The following is a 15,956-nucleotide window of genomic DNA, read 5'->3' on the forward strand; positions in this document are numbered from 1 at the left end:
CACGTACCGATGGGATCCATGGCAACGTGGACGTCTGAGCTCTCGCTGGGTTTGCCAGCTCCTCTGGAATTGATGGCGGTGATACGGTACTCGTACTCCAGGCCCTCTTTCAGGCCAGAAGAGCGGTACCTGGTCATGGTGACGGGGTTCTTGTTGATCTTCATCCACCTGTCAGAGTGCGCCTCCTTACGGTCGATGATGTAGCCGGCGATGGTTGAGCCGCCGTCGTTCTCGGGTGGTTGCCAGGTCAGGGTCATGCCCTCGTGGGTGACATCAATCACCTCTGGACAGCTTGGAGGTCCGGGGACGGCTACACGGGAAAGAACAGGTGGGCACAAATGAATAAAAGGGATTCACTGAACCTCTGAACTGTTGGAGCCCATAGAGGACAGAAAAAGTACACTTATGGTGGAAATATAACTCACTCTTAGCACTCTTGCACTCCACCACCTCAGACTGCAGGAAGCCGCCAACGCCGAAGCGATTCATGGCGGCAACGCGGAACACGTACTCGGTTCCCTCGGTAAGTCTGGCGAACTTGTAGCAGGGTCGGGTCACCGACTCTGAGACGGTGAACCAGCCTGGCCGGTGGGCGTCGCGCTGCTCCACCACGTAGCCGCTGACGCTGGCACCGCCGTCTTTCTCTGGAGGTTCCCAGCTGACCGTCACCGACACGCCGTCATTCTCCTCGATCTTCACCGGACCGACTGGGACGCCTGGTTTGTCTGGACGGACACAGGAAGACAGCGTAACGTTTTACTTTGACTTGATTCAGTAAATCATCTGTATGGTTACAACATTTCAGGGCTCAATCGATAAAACTGTTCTTCAACAGGCACAACTTCTCAGTTGTCTCCTTACCGAGAATGATGACCTTGATGACCTCAGTTGCCATTCCGACAGCGTTCTTCACCTCCAGCGAGTAGTGTCCCGTGTCGTTGATGGTGGCGTCGCGGATGAAGAGGTGGGTGTATTTTCCGTTGCTGTCGATCTTGATGCGCTCCAGGCTGTCCTTCAGTTGAACGCCGCCGAAGGACCAGGAGCAGACCGGCAGCGGTCTGGCCTTGATGGGGATGTTGAGGTCGATGGGTTTGCCGTGGTGCACGTGGACGATCTTCTGCGGGATGCTGGTCATGTCGATCTGGGGCATCACTGGAATACACAGAAAGATTCTATGTTAGTTATATGTGAATGATTTCTGTGGAGTTTGTGTGATTCGTTGCGATGTCTTTCTCACCCTTGATATCCTGGATGACGACAGGAGTGACGGTGTCCATCGACTCGCCGGCTCCCCTGCTGTTGGTGGCTCGCACCCTGAAGAGGTACTGGTCGTTCTCGGTCAGAGACTGGATGGTGTGCTGGGACACTGAGGCCTTGACTGTTGCCATGACGCTCCACCTGTCCGTTCCCACCTTGCAGCCTTCTATGATGAAACTCGTCAGCCTGCTTCTGCCGTCGTGCAGCGGCTTCAGCCAGTGCAGCGTGACGGAGGACTTGGTGACGTCCACAACCTGGAGGTCCTGAGGCACTGATGGTACCTCGCACAGCAGCACGGCCTCGGACGTCTCACAGGGCTCCCCGACGCCGTAGATGTTCTCGGGCAGGACTCTGAAGAAGTAGTGTACTCCCTGCTCCAGACCGGTGATCCTGAACAGGGTCTTCCTACATTCAGTGGTGACGGTCTTGTATGACTTCATGTTGGCGTCACGCTTCTCTATGATGTAGTTACTGACGTGAGCGCCGCCGTCGATGCTCGGGACGTCCCAGGTGATCACAACCGACTCCTTGGTGTAGTCCTTCACGTTCACAGCACTTGGAGGACCAGGAGTGTCTGCAGGAAGAGAAGATATTCGTGTGTTTTTACCTTTGCAAACAGTGCAAACGTTGTGTACCTTTTCTTTTGTCTTTACACATTTTCACTGTAATATTTGGTATCTGAGGAGACTTGGGATGACTTACCGTAGACTTTAACCAGGATGGTGGCGGTCTTCTTGCCAGACGGGTTCTCTGCCTCCACAACATATTTTCCGGAGTCGTAGCGGTTGATCTTCTCCACCGTCAGAGCGGTGAAGCTGGTGGTGTTCTCAATGTAGCCGCGGCTCTGCAGCTCCACGCCCGTCTTCCTCCAGGCCACCACTGGTGCCGGCCGGCCGGAGACAAACACAACCAGCCGCATAGTTCCTCCGGCGCGCAGACACACCGTCTTCTTCAGGTCGTCGGCCAGCTCCAGGTCCGGCATTTCTGAGAGCGGGTGGATAACAGGAAGTTCAATAATGAGGCAAATTGCCACGTAACAAGTTGAAAAAGGACACTGATAAAGGGCTGAAGATGGGAAACCCCTGTTTGGAAAACACAATTTTACCAAAAACATGCTGAACATGCATTAAAGTGTGAATCCTGTGCCACTAGAGGCTGACGTGCACCACGACCTCATGTTCTAAAAGGGACTCAAAGAAGTTTTGTTTTCTTCCAGGTGAGTTTTATTCTACACAACTTGCTAACACACAATATCTGTAGTATGTTTGTGTTAGTTTCACCTCATTTCACAGAATAAACAGAAAATAATGTTTTTTTCTTCCTTGCCTCAATATGATTAAAATAAAATTACTTTCTCCAACTTCTGCCACGATAACTGTGTCACATCTTCAGCGGTGTGTAATTACTGAACTATATTTCTGACGTAACTCACCGATCTTCTCCAGTGGCTCCACCTCAGCGCTGGGCTCACTGAACTCGCCGGTGCCTTTGCTGTTGATGGCAGCGACTCTGAATCTGTACTTCTTGTTGGACGCCAGGCCGGCGGCCACGTACTCGTTGGTCTTGAGGGCTTTGGCGGTGGCGCGGTACCACTGCTCGGTGCCCTCCTCCAGGATCTCCACCACGTAGCCGCTGACGTCCGAGCCGCCGTCGTACATGGGCCTGGTCCAGGTCATGCTGATGCTGTGCTTGGTCGTGTCGGTGATACGAGGCGTTGATGGAGGAGCTGGGGTATCTGGGAGGAGAAGGGGACGAATACGAATATGTTTTATATCTACTTGTTCCGACATAATTCCATCAAATGCAAAAATCTATTTTTGGGATCCCCACAAACATTTGAAATAGACCTTTTGCACCTTTTTTAAAGATTGAAGATATGGAATCTTACATGTGGGATCTTTGCAGAGGATGTACGGCGAGGCGTCGCTCGGCTGACTGTCTCCGGCAGCGTTGACGGCCGTCACCCTGAACTGGTACTCGCTTCCCTCCAGCAGGCCCGTGATCTTCAGACGGGTATCGTAGATGGTGTAAGTCTTATTCACACGAGTCCACCTGGTCCAGAGAAGAAACGTAAAGATACCATGAGAAAGAGAGAGACGCTGAGGAAAGACATTCTGTCCTTTAGGTTCTTCAGACGTCGTTCCTACCTGGTGCTGCTCGTCTCTCGTTTGTCCACCAGGTAGGTTTTGATCTCGCTGCCTCCGTCGCTCTCGGGCTTCAGCCACTCGATGACGACGTGCTCCTTGCCCACCGCTGTGGCCTCCGGAGTGCCCGGCTGGGACGTGAAGGCTGAGGAAGATCAGGTGGGAAAGGTCAGAGTCACGGGAACAGATCGACATCCTGTTACATGAGGCCTAATTCTACAGTGGAAGAGGACATTATTGTGCACATATCATGTGTTGTGGCATTAATACGTAAGAAAAATGTCCTTTTTGACTCCCAATAATCAAATATAATCTAAACTTTTGCTGGATATTACAGTAAATATTTCTTCATCTGTAACTACATTTAGCAATCTCAAAATTTCAAGATAAAAATATCAAATTTAACAAGAAAAAACATGTCCACTGTATGCCCCAAAATCATGACTTTCTCAGGTAGAATTGTTAAAGTCTCACTGTAGGCGTTCCTGGCGATGACGGGTTCGGACTCCAGAGGAACTCCGGGGCCAAACTTGTTGACTCCTCTGACTCTGAAGACGTACTCGTTGCTCTTGATCAGCCTGGAGCTGACACACGACAGCGTCTTGCACTCGGTCTCCATGATGACCCAGTTGAGCCGGCTGGTCTCGCGGCGCTCCACGATGTAATGGGTGACGATGTCTCCGCCGTCCTCCAGAGGGATCTTCCAGGACACCGTGCACTTCTCCTCCGTCACTCTGCTGATGGCGATCTTATCGGCCGGAGTTCCAGGAGTGTCTGAAGAAGACAGAAACGGTTACTCTACTAAAATGCTTTGTTAGGATTTTACAGCTGAACTCGTGTCGTTTCTCCGCCGCTCACCCAGAACTTTGACGCTGACGACGGCGGTCTTGATTCCGCTGGTGTTCTTGACGGTCAGGACGTATCTGCCCGTGTCATATCTGTCGCAGTTCTTGACGACGGCCATGGCTCTGGTGGCGGTGTAGGTCAGCGAGTATTTCTCACCGAGCTCCAGAATCTTGTCGCCCTTGGACCAGTAGACCGTGGGCTCCGGTTTACCGCCCACGGCGCCGTCCAGGACCAGGTCTGAGCCGGCTCTGACCGTGATGGTCTCACCCACCAGCTTACTGTCCAGCTCTGCTCTCGGAGGAGCTGCGGTAAAGAAGAGAAGGTTAGATTTGATATTATCAATATGTTATTGTTGTAAAGATGCTACAGTGTAATTAATAGCAAACGCAAAAAATGATCTTTGTTCTTCGTCATTTTTATCAAATATTCTATTCAGATTCATCAACACTCTGAACTTCAAGCAGTTTCAGGGTGTTTTTTGCTCCTCTCCTCTCCTCTCCTCTCCTCTCCTCTCCTCTCCTCTCCTCTCCTCTCCTCTCTCCTCTCCTCGCCTCTCCTCTCCTCTCTCCTCTCTCCTCTCTCCTCTCCTCTCCTCTCCTCTGTCCTCTCCTCTCCTCTCCTCTCTCCTCTCCTCTCCTCTCCTCTCTCCTCTCCTCGCCTCTCCTCTCCTCTCTCCTCTCTCCTCTCTCCTCTCCTCTCCTCTCCTCTGTCCTCTCCTCTCCTCTCCTCTCTCCTCTCCTCTCCTCTCCCCTCCTCTCCTCTCCTCTCCTCTGTCCTCCTCTCCTCTCCTCTCCTCTCCTCTCCTCTCCTCTCCTCTCCTCTCCTCTCCTCTCCTCTCCCCTCCTCTCCTCTCCTCTCCTCTCCTCTCCTCTCCCCTCCTCTCCTCTCCTCTCCTCTCCTCTCCTCTCCTCTGTCCTCTCTCCTGTCTCCTCTCCTCTCTGTGTTCACTTCCTGAAGTTCAGTCAAAGTGTCTCTGATTTGTTGTCACATGACTGTTGGTCTTTATTAGACATTTAAGACATTAAAGATGAAAGTCTGACAATAATGACGTTTATTTTTCCAGCTTCTTGTTGTGATAGTTGTAGTTTTGGCGATGGTTTAAAGGAAACGTGCTTTAAGGGTTAATCTATAGATTATACTTCATGTGTCACATACGAGGAGCAGAAGCCTAAATGATGAAACTGATAATGAATATGAATACTTGTATTGACTCTTTAACTTACAGAACTCATCCTTGCATGTGACCGGTCCGACGATCTCTGTGGGTGCACTTTGGACGCCGGCGGCATTCTTGGCGATGACGCGGTACTCGAAGGTCTCTCCCTCTCCCAGGTTGGTGACGGTGAAGTAGTTCTCACTGATGGTGGTGTAGTTGCACTTGAGCCAGCGGTTGTCGTCCCACTCGTCCGTGCTGTGCACCTTCCTCTCCACCACGTAACCGACGATCCTGCTGCCGCCGTCGTTGAGCGGCACGGTCCAGCACAAGGACACGGAGGACCGGGTGATGTCTGTCACCTCGGGTCTACCGGGAGGATCTGAGGGGGCATTTAAAAACTCTAACTCAGGCTTCCTTAAGCTCTTTATGAACAGATTGAACTGTTTTAGCGGAACAAGTTGCTAAACAACATGATGACTAATCACTAATCATGTGAAAACAGTCATTAGTTCACGTATTTAAGACATGAATGTTTCCCTCACCAACAGGATTGAGCGCCACCACGGGTCTGGAGGCCTCGCTGGCCTTGCTGAATCCGGAGATGTTCATGGCGTACACCCTGAACTGGTACTCCAGGCCCTCGATCAGGCTGGACACCTTGTACTGGCACTCCACGCAGGGCAGCTTGTTCTCCCTCACCCACAGGATCGTGTTCCTCTCCTTCTTCTCGATCCAGTAGCCCGACACCTTGCTGCCACCGTCGTCATACGGCAAGTCCCATTTGATGCTGATGGCGTTGGCGGACACAGAGACCACATCTGGACGAGTTGGAGGACTCGGAGCAACTGTGGAAAAGAAGTGGAAGTGAGTGACAAGAGGGAATCTTACACTTTAAATACATTTGTAAATGTAATCTTTGGCATGCATTGTATATGTATTAAAACAGGACATGCATTTATATTTTGTATAACTGTTGAACAGAACTCACCAAATGGATGCTCAATCACAACAGCAGCAGACTCGGTGGACTTGCTGACTCCAAACTTGTTCTCAGCGCAGACTCTGAAGGTGTACTCCATGTACTTGGTAAGGTGAGTCACTTTGATGGTGGTTCTCTGTACACTGGAGTTCACTACTTGCCAAGAGGCACAGCCGGACTCTCGTTTCTCCACGATGTAGTTGGTGATGTCACTGCCGCCGTCGTCAGCTGGCTCGGACCAGGCCAGGTTGCAGGACTCCGAGGTGACTCCGGAGATCTCCACAGGGCCCGTGGGTGGAGTTGTTCGGCCAACAACAGACACGGTCACTGTGAACGTCTTCACACCAGCAACGTTCTCCAGGGTCAGGTAGTACTTGCCGCTGTCGCTCCTCTTGCTGTCCTTCACCACCAAAGTGGTGCTCTCCTTTGTGGTTTTGATCAAGACTCTGTCAGTCTCCTTGAGCTTCATCTCCTCCAGCTTCCAGGTGACCTTTGGTGCCGGCCTGCCGCTGATGGGGATGTCGATTGTGAAGGTGTTGGAGGTCTTGCAGGTGATGAGCTGGTTGGTGATGCTGCTGAGGTCAGCGGTTGGTTCGATGCATTGCTCTTTAATGACCACAGAGCTGAAGGTGCCCTGAGGCTCGCTGATTCCAGCATCATTCTTGGCCTTGACTCTGAAGTCATACTCTGTGTTGTGAATCAGACCCTCCAACAGCATCTTCCGGGATTTGGTCTCTCCACCAACAAGCCAGCGGTTAGTGTCTATAGCTCTGAATTCAACGACGTAGCCTCTGATGCGGCTGCCTCCGTCATGCTCGGGCTTCAGCCACACCAGGGAGGCTGTGGAGTTGGTGGTGTCGACGACATCCAGTCTTTTGGGTGGTGCGGGTTCCTCTGTGGCAATGATGGGCTCAGTCATCTCGTGAGGTTCTCCCTGGCCATACTGGTTCACAGCAATCACCCTGAACACATACGGCACACCAATATCCAGACCAGTTACCCTAATCATCTGGCGAGAGCACTTGGTGCTGACTTCCTGCCAGGCAAGACGGCTGGCCTCGCGCCTGTCAACAATGTAGTGATGGATTCGGGCTCCGCCGTCATTGGTGGGGGCGTCCCACATAACAGTCAAGGCTCCACGGATAACGTCTTTGAAGGAGATAGCTCCCGGAGGTCCAGGCGTGTCCAGCACTTTGACAGTGAACGTGATGGACTTGCGCCCACTGTTGTTCTCCAGAGACAGGACGTATTTGCCCGCTTCATCCCTCGTGCAACCCTCGATGGTTAGAGCAGAGGAGGAATCTGTGGTGTTGATATCGCCCATGACAGGCAGCTCACCATCTATCTTGGACCAGGTGGCGAGAGGAGCTGGTTTGCCTTGGAAGGCAACTTGAAGGGTAACAATGCCGCCGTTCTTCACGATGTGAGTCTGCTTGAAGTTGGCGTCGAGTTCGATCTCAGGAGATGTAAGTCTGTCCAGAGCCTGAACAGCGCTTGCCAGCACTGAGGCGTCGCCCTCTCCGGATCCGTTCACAGCACTGACCCTGAACTTGTAGAACTCTCCAGGCACCAGTCCCTTAGAAGTGTATCTGGTGTCGATGCAAAGCTGGTTGTTGACTCTGTGCCACTCCTCCAGACTGGCCTTGCACATGTCAATGTTGTAGCCAATGATTTCCAAACCACCATCAAAGACTGGCTTGGTCCACTCCACGGTGACAGAGGTCTTGGTGGAGTCAGTGACCTGAAAAGAAAAGAGAATAGTTTTAAAACACATTTTTCTTGGTAGATTTTTCCTCAACATTCTGGTTTTCTACATTAAAGTTATTTTGAGGTTTCTTATGTACTAAAATAGAAACAAATGTTTGATTTCATAGTAATATTGATGACTCAAAATACATTTCTAATAACTGATATATATCTGACAATATATATGTATTTGGCATTTGATTATTGTGAGATTGACCTCAACGCCTTTACATGAATGTCTCTTCTCTTACATTTACATGCAGTGTTCCTGCAACCCTACCTTTATTAATGTGGGGGCACTGGGAGCACTGGTTGGTTCCTTGCATTTGAAGAGCCTGGAAGTACTGCTGGCCGGTCCGATTCCAGCACCATTTTCAGCCATGACGCGGAACTCGTACTCGTTGCCCTCATTGAGGTTGAGGACGCGGTGTCTTAGCTCAGTGATGGGCCTCTTGGAGGAGACCTTCACCCAGCGCAGGCTCTTCTTCTCTCTCCTCTCCAGGATGTAGTGTTTGATCTCATTACCTCCATCGGACCTTGGCCTGGTCCAGCACGTGGTGATGCTGTTTCCAGTCACATGGGTGGAATCTGGGGTACCAGGGGCATCGGGCACAGCTGAGGAGAAGAGCAGAACACATGTCAAATTTAAAGAAGTCAAGTTTTGAATGGAAAGGCAGTTTGTTTCTCTTTTTGTCAACATGACTTCACTCACTGTATTGCATCTGTGCGATGATGGGATCAGAGTCCAGTGGTTTGCCAACGCCAAACTTGTTGACAGCAGAGATTCTGAACTGGTATTCATTGCCCTTGATGAGGTTGGCAGCATTGTAAGAGCAGGCTTCGCATTTGGAAGTGACCAAGGCCCAGGAGATCCTGGACGTCTCCCTCTTCTCCACCATGTAGTGGGTAATGCTAGTACAGCCGTCGTTTTCTGGCGGGTTCCACCACACGGTGCATTTCTCAGCCGTGATACCGGTGAAACGGATGGGACCATCAACGGGTCCGGGGGTGTCTGAAGGGAAACAGAAGGTAGAGGAGTTACTTCTAAATGTGTTCACGAGTAGGTTTGTGTCATACAATGGCAGATATTGAAACATCAGCAGTGTTTACCAACCTTGTACTCTGACGTTGGCCTCAGCTTTCCTGGCTCCCGAGCTGTTCTTGGCCTCTATGGTGTAGATGCCACGGTGGTTCCTGTCAGCATCACGAACAAAAAGACTGCTGGTGCCAATGCCGGTGGTAATCTCGATGTCATACATGGTCCTCTTGTCAATCTCTTTGCCATCCTTATACCAGATAACCTGGGGGACGGGACGTCCGGTGATGCTGCAGCTGAGATTAATGTTCTCACCAGCCTTCAGGGTGACCACCTGGCCTGGAGACCACTCGATCTCAGGAGTAACTGGAGATGCAAAGAGAACGAACAAATGATGTGAGAAACCTACCATTTATGATCATTTTCCATAAACCGTTTTTTAATTTTAAAGTACTTACTGCTCTCATCCTTGGTCATGACGTATCCAGAGGAGTTCGATGGTGGACTGACTGTGCCCACAGCATTCCTGGCGATGACTCTAAACTCAAATCTGTCTCCAGCGGACAGACCAGTCACAGTGAACTGGGTCTCGCAGATATCAGTGAAGTTGCATCGCAGCCATTTGCCTCTCCCTTGGCGCCTCTCCACACTGTAGCCAACAATTTTGCTGCCACCATCCTTCTTGGGGATGCCCCACTGCAGGGTGACTGAGTCTCTGGTTACATCGATGCATTGAGGGTTACCAGGTGGATCTAATTAAGAAGACAAAGAACCAAGTTATCCATATTGCTGAATCCTGAAGTAATACAGAAGCAAACAGGATCTTGATAAACTTTGAAACAAATGTGAGTGTTTGCGAGCCTAAACACGCCCTGGACCTATTTCTGTGACGGATAAACTGATATCCATCTTCTTATCGAAATAAAGAGGATTTCCAAAAAATGTTGGACTGCTTCCTGAAATAAAAAGCTATTCCTAAACACAGAAAGATGTAGTCTTTAGCATGTACTTACCAACAGGGGCGATAGCGAGCGCATGTTTGCTCTGTTCACTAACAGGGCTGAGTCCGGCATTGTTCTCAGCGTAGACTCGGAAGGAGTACTCCAAGCCCTCTATGAGACCAATGATCCTGTACTCCTTGTTGGAGATGATGGTGGAGTTCACCTTCTGCCACAAGAGGCTGTTCCTGTCCTTCTTTTCAACATGATAGCCCAGAATGGGGGATCCTCCGTCGAAGCCTGGGGCCTCCCACCTGATGGTCATACCATCACAGGTGACGTTGAAGGAAACTGGCTTTCCTGCTGGCCCTGGAGGTTTGTACTGGTGTTCGGCAACAATTTCTGAGGAGGTGAGTGATTCACTAACTCCATATTTGTTCTCTGCACGGACTCTGAACTGGTACTGAGTTCCCTTTACCAGGTTGGGAATCTTGAAGGTGCCCCTGACAACACTGGAGCAGACCATTTTCCAGTTGGCATGAGAAGTCTCACGTTTCTCCACGCTGTAGCAGGTGATCTCACCACCTCCGTCCTCCTTCGGCTCATCCCAGGCAATGATGATACTCTGAGCTTTAATCTCATCGAAGCGGATGGGTCCGACGGGCACTGATGGGGGTCCCAGAGTGGTCACATTAATGTCAAAGTAGTTCTTTATGACTCTGTTGTCCAGAACCAAGGTGTACTGGCCGGCATGCTCCTTCTTCACTCCTCTAACTGTGACTGCGGTCTTGTTGTCAGTAGTCCTGAAGCGAGTCTTATCACATTCCTTCAGAGGCAAGTTATCCTTTAGCCAGCTGATTGCAGGTCTTGGTTTACCCTTGAAGGGCAACTCAATGTGGATGTTCTGACCAATACGAACAGCAAGCTCCCCATTGGGATAGTCACGGAGACTGGCTTCGGGTTGAATGATGAAGTCCATCACTGTGATATCAGTAATCATGGAGAAGTCACTGTTGCCCTTCTCATTCTTGGCAAACACTCTGAAGTCCATGACAGCGTTCTCCTTGAGTCCCGTCACCTCACAGTTCAAGCGCTTGCATGTCGCTCCCAAAGTCCAGGTGGCCTCTTCCCTGGTTCTCTTCTCAATGATGTATTCGCTGATGTGGCTGCCGCCATCGTGGTCAGGTCTAGTCCACTGCAGGGTAACAGAGGTCTTTGTAGAGTCCGCCATCACCAGGTTCTTCACAGCTCCAGGTGTCTCCGTGGCTCTCACAGGCTCAGTGGTTTCGCAGGTGTCGCCCACGCCGTACTCATTTTCAGCAGACACACGGAAGAAGTAAGCTATGTCCTCCTCCAGGTCTGACACCTTGTAAGATGTGTTGGCACACTCGGCATTGATCACCTGGTAAGCCTTCATGGTGGAGGCCTTTTTCTCCACAATGTAATGAGTGACAGGGGACCCGCCTTCAATGAGAGGCGCCTCCCAGCTGAGGGTCAGCTTTCCTCTCGTCACGTTCTTGACCATCAGTCTCTGGCAGGTGGCTGGACTGTCCAGAACCTTCAGGGAAACGGTGATTATCTTGGGTTCCCCCACGCCATTCTCAATCTCCAGCAGGTACTTGCCGCGGTCATCGCGGGTGACCTTGGAGATGAGGAGTGTGGTGGCTCGCTCAGTGCTGGTGATTGTGTAGCGGTTGTCAGCAGCAATGTTGCGGTCGTTGCGGCGCCATGTGACATTGGGGGCGGGGCGTCCCTTCAGGGGGATAAACACTACCACGTCACGGCCGGCCCTGGCTGTGTACTGGGTCTTCATGGGGACGTCCAAGTCCAAATCAGCCTCCTCTGTTGGAGAGAAATGTACAGAGCATGAATTAGTTTTATCAATAATGACATAATTATACGCCATCAAAAAATAATGTTTGCTCAATATAGCAATCAATAGCAATGATTAGAACCCATAAAAATATGTAGGAAGTAGCCTTTTAATGCCTTTAATCATGCTAATTACCAATACGTTTTTATCTTGGTCATAAAACGAGTATAAAAGACTCGTGTTCTGTGTCAATACCATAGAGGGATATTATGAATACAAACCCAAAATATCTTTGGCTTGCACAGGCTGGTACATCTTGATGTATTCTCCTTTGCCCTTGCTGTTGACAGCAAAGACTCTGAAGAAGTAGTAGGATCCTGGTTTGAGGAGAGACACCACATACTCGCAGGTCTTGATCTTTGGGTTAGTGATCACCCATTCTTTTTCCTCTGTGTTCATCTGCTCCAGAATGTAGTGTGTGACTTCACTGCCGCCATCATAGACGGGCTTCTCCCAGCCGAGGGTGATAGAGGTCTTTGTGGAGTCCACCACACGCAGCTTGGATGGCTCGCCAGGGAGATCTGGAGAAGACAAAAGGGAATGAATGTTGTCAACTGCTCTATGTGAAGACATTAACAATAAACAAATTGTAAGAAGAAATCCCTATAAGGCTAGCATGGCAATGCTAAGTGATAAGTAAAAGCATACCGATGGGGTCGTAGGCCTTGTAGAGGTCAGAAGCCTCTGAGTAGTTTCCTGCTCCAGCCTTGTTGACAGCACAAACTTTGTACTGGTACTCCTTGTTCTCCGACAGGTTGGTGACTTTCTGCCTGGTGTCTCTGATGGTGCCCTTCACCACCTAACCAACAAAAAACGTATGTTATGATGCCTGCACATGCTAGTTATCAGTTTGGCTTCTTTTACCTCAGTACAAAATCCATAAAGGTCAGGACAGCAAACAAACCTTGAACCACTGCAGACTCTTCTTCTCCCTCTTCTCCAGGTAGTAGCCGTCGATGTCGCTGCCTCCATCCAACGCCGGTCTTTCCCAGATCACTGTCATGGTAGACTTGGTGATCATGGTCACTTTAGGCTTGGATGGCTCGCTAGGAGCAACTGTACGAAAGCAAAATGATGTTACATGAAATAAAATAGTTCCCATTGTTGAAAGAAAATCGAGCAAATAATCAACTCTGGATCGAACATCAGTTGAGTTTATTCCATTTGCTTACCAAATGCGTTCTTTGCGATTATGGGTTCAGACTCCAGTGGGTCTCCGACGCCATACTTGTTGACTCCACGTATTCTGAAGATGTACTCATTGCCGTGGATGAGTCTGGGCACGTTAACAATGCAGTCGACCAATTTCTCTGAGATAATGGACCACATGATCCTGCTGGTTTCCCTCTTTTCCACAATATAATGCGTGACCATGGCACCGCCCTCGTCAGCGGGCGGAGACCACATGATGGTGATGTTGTCGGCCGTCACCTTCTTAAACTGGATCTCTCCAGCAGGAGGGCCTGGCTTGTCTGGTAAGGGGGAGGACATATTCATGCACGTTAGGGCCTATACTTTTAGATAAAGATAGATTTCATGCAAGGCAAAATTATCGTCATAAATACAGTTTAAATAATATCTGAATACCTTGAATGAGCAGCCTGACCATGCCGGACGCAGTTCCTAGGGAGTTCTTCACCTTGACCTCATAGATTCCAGAGTTAAGGCGAGTGGTGTCCTTCAGGGACAAGCTGGTGGACTCAAATGTGTGTTTGAAAGAGAGCTGGGCAGTAGGCTCAAGCTCTCTGCCATCCTTAAACCACTCAATAGTGGGAGCCGGTTTGGCTGTGATATTAAACTTGAGCTCCACATTAGATTCAGCCATGTACTTGACTTCGCTGAAGTACTCTTGAGGTATTTCAATCTCTGGGGCACCTGGATGATAAACAAAAAAACAGGAGGGTGAGTTCAAATTCTGATGGATATATGCCTCATATATGATGGAACATGATAGACAAGAGAGGAGCAAGGATTGTTGTGGTGAAAAAAACTTCCATGCGGTGTCCCAAATATAATTTGTTAATTCTCTGAGGAGAGCAAATGTACTAAATGTTATGGCAAACCACAAAAGAGACCTACCATAGGTGTCCACACATGTGGCTGGTCCAGCTGTCATAGATGGGTTGCTCACTGAGCCAACGGCATTCTTGGCCATGACTCTAAACTCGTACGTCTCGTCCTGGGTTAGGCCAGTCACAGTGAAGCGGGTTTCTGAGACGTTGATGAGGTTAGCCTTGGACCACTTGGCACTAACGCCCTCTCTCTTCTCAATGAGGTAGCCGGTGATTGTGGATCCGCCATCGTAGTTGGGCCTCTGCCAGACCAGGCTAATGGAATTCTTGGTGATGTCACTTATACGAACGTTGGTGGGTGACTCTGCAGGAACAATGGAAACTCATTATAAGACAACTGCTGCTAAGAAGCAATATCAGATATTCTTGACTGCTATAGAAAGGTTTTGACGTTCCACTCACCACAGGCATCAATAGCCAGCACTGCATCAGACATCTTGCTGAAGGCACTGATTCCAGCAGCGTTCTCTGCTGCTACCTTGAACTCGTAAATGAGTCCAGCATTGATGTTGGTGACCTTGAAGTGTGTTGCACGGATCACCATTTTGTTGACCCTCTGCCAAAGGATGCTGTTCCTGTCTTTCATCTGGAGATGGTAGCCAAACACATGGCTGCCGCCATCTGACGGAGGCTCCTTCCAGGCTAAATTGATGGTCTCCCTGGTTACATGAGTAATCTCTGGAGTTGATGGAGCTTCAGGAATAGCTGGGGGTAAAATTCAGAGATAAAGGGTGATACCTTGTTCATCATGAACAGAATAGAAAAAATAATAACGTGAAGATAAAAGAGGGAAGTAAAACAAAGATCACTTACTGTAAGGAAGTCTGACAGTGACAGTTGGTGAGTCAAGGTGCTCGCTGATTCCATATCTGTTCTCAGCCCTGACTCTGAACTGGTACTCCACGCCAGTGGTCAGCTTCATGATCTTCATGGTGCAGCGGGCCACAGCAGAAGAGACATCCATCCAGTTGGCTGTGGTTGTCTCTCTCTTCTGGATGATGTAGTTGGTGATGGGGCTGCAACCTTCATATGCCGGTGGGAACCAATTCAGGCTCACGCTGTCCTCTGTGACGTCAAACAGCTCCACAGGTCCAACTGGAGCACTGGGGCGGTCCTGAACCATTATTTTTACAAAGGATTTGGTGGTTCCACTGGAGTTGGAGGCGGTGATATCGTAGCGTCCTGAGTCTCCAGCAATGCTCTCACGCAAAATGATCTTGATGCTGTCAGGGGTTACTTCAGAGTTGAACCTCATTGTTGACTTGAGCCGAACGTTATCCTTGGACAGGGAGACTTGAGGCAAAGGCCGGCCTGTCAGTGGGATCTCACACTTGAGGGTGGAGCCGGCTCTAACATACACCGTGTTGTGGGGGAAGCCATTCATGTTGATCTCCGGAGATTCTGGAGGAATAAAGTAACAAAGTGAGTTAAAACAGGGGAAACTGAGAGGAATATTGTGTAGTTTGACTTGGTTATTCCCTGGTTATATGCAATAATTACAAGTAATGGATATTGGCTTATTATTAAATACACACTTTTGTGTGTATTTCTTAGTCTTCACAAATCACATTGTTGAATCTGATCAGCCTGATCTATAACTTACCAAGCTGGTCTTTGACCACTACTGGGGTGACCATTTCCTTAATATCACTGAAGCCAGCATGGTTCTCTGCTCTGACTCTGAAGAAGTACTCGGCATTCTCCCTCAGACCAGACACTGTGAAGTGGATGGACTTGGTCACGCCACACTTAACCCACTTCTCCTGGCCTTTCTCCAGAGCTTCCAGCAGGTATCCAGAAATTCTGCTGCCTCCGTCTTGTTCTGGTTTGGCCCAGACCAGGGACACGCTCTCCTTGGTAACATCAGTCACACCCAGCTTTGGTGGTGGGCTTGGTTTTTCTGGACAAA

General features: G+C 49.7%; 1 protein-coding gene across 1 annotated transcript in view; it reads right to left on the bottom strand.

Annotated features, from left to right (window-relative positions):
* Nucleotides 1-15,956, bottom strand: part of ttn.2 (titin, tandem duplicate 2) — a 202,061-nt gene that overhangs the window by 13,019 nt on the left and 173,086 nt on the right. The window contains exons 211-237 of the mRNA XM_079170044.1: nucleotides 15,651-15,947; nucleotides 14,861-15,448; nucleotides 14,450-14,752; nucleotides 14,055-14,351; nucleotides 13,563-13,850; nucleotides 13,148-13,447; nucleotides 12,880-13,031; nucleotides 12,624-12,774; nucleotides 12,197-12,496; nucleotides 10,178-11,944; nucleotides 9,623-9,916; nucleotides 9,243-9,530; nucleotides 8,841-9,140; nucleotides 8,409-8,743; nucleotides 6,392-8,123; nucleotides 5,946-6,248; nucleotides 5,471-5,782; nucleotides 4,260-4,550; nucleotides 3,876-4,175; nucleotides 3,405-3,546; nucleotides 3,146-3,309; nucleotides 2,690-2,992; nucleotides 1,960-2,241; nucleotides 1,238-1,831; nucleotides 862-1,152; nucleotides 426-725; nucleotides 8-310 (exon numbers count right to left, since the gene is read on the bottom strand). Coding sequence (XP_079026170.1) covers nucleotides 8-310; nucleotides 426-725; nucleotides 862-1,152; nucleotides 1,238-1,831; nucleotides 1,960-2,241; nucleotides 2,690-2,992; nucleotides 3,146-3,309; nucleotides 3,405-3,546; nucleotides 3,876-4,175; nucleotides 4,260-4,550; nucleotides 5,471-5,782; nucleotides 5,946-6,248; nucleotides 6,392-8,123; nucleotides 8,409-8,743; nucleotides 8,841-9,140; nucleotides 9,243-9,530; nucleotides 9,623-9,916; nucleotides 10,178-11,944; nucleotides 12,197-12,496; nucleotides 12,624-12,774; nucleotides 12,880-13,031; nucleotides 13,148-13,447; nucleotides 13,563-13,850; nucleotides 14,055-14,351; nucleotides 14,450-14,752; nucleotides 14,861-15,448; nucleotides 15,651-15,947 — 10,977 coding nt within the window. The remainder of the gene's footprint in view (nucleotides 1-7; nucleotides 311-425; nucleotides 726-861; nucleotides 1,153-1,237; nucleotides 1,832-1,959; nucleotides 2,242-2,689; nucleotides 2,993-3,145; nucleotides 3,310-3,404; nucleotides 3,547-3,875; nucleotides 4,176-4,259; nucleotides 4,551-5,470; nucleotides 5,783-5,945; nucleotides 6,249-6,391; nucleotides 8,124-8,408; nucleotides 8,744-8,840; nucleotides 9,141-9,242; nucleotides 9,531-9,622; nucleotides 9,917-10,177; nucleotides 11,945-12,196; nucleotides 12,497-12,623; nucleotides 12,775-12,879; nucleotides 13,032-13,147; nucleotides 13,448-13,562; nucleotides 13,851-14,054; nucleotides 14,352-14,449; nucleotides 14,753-14,860; nucleotides 15,449-15,650; nucleotides 15,948-15,956) is intronic.

This window comes from Pholis gunnellus (genome assembly GCF_910591455.1).
Source record: "Pholis gunnellus genome assembly, chromosome: 12".
NCBI lineage: Eukaryota > Metazoa > Chordata > Actinopteri > Perciformes > Pholidae > Pholis > Pholis gunnellus.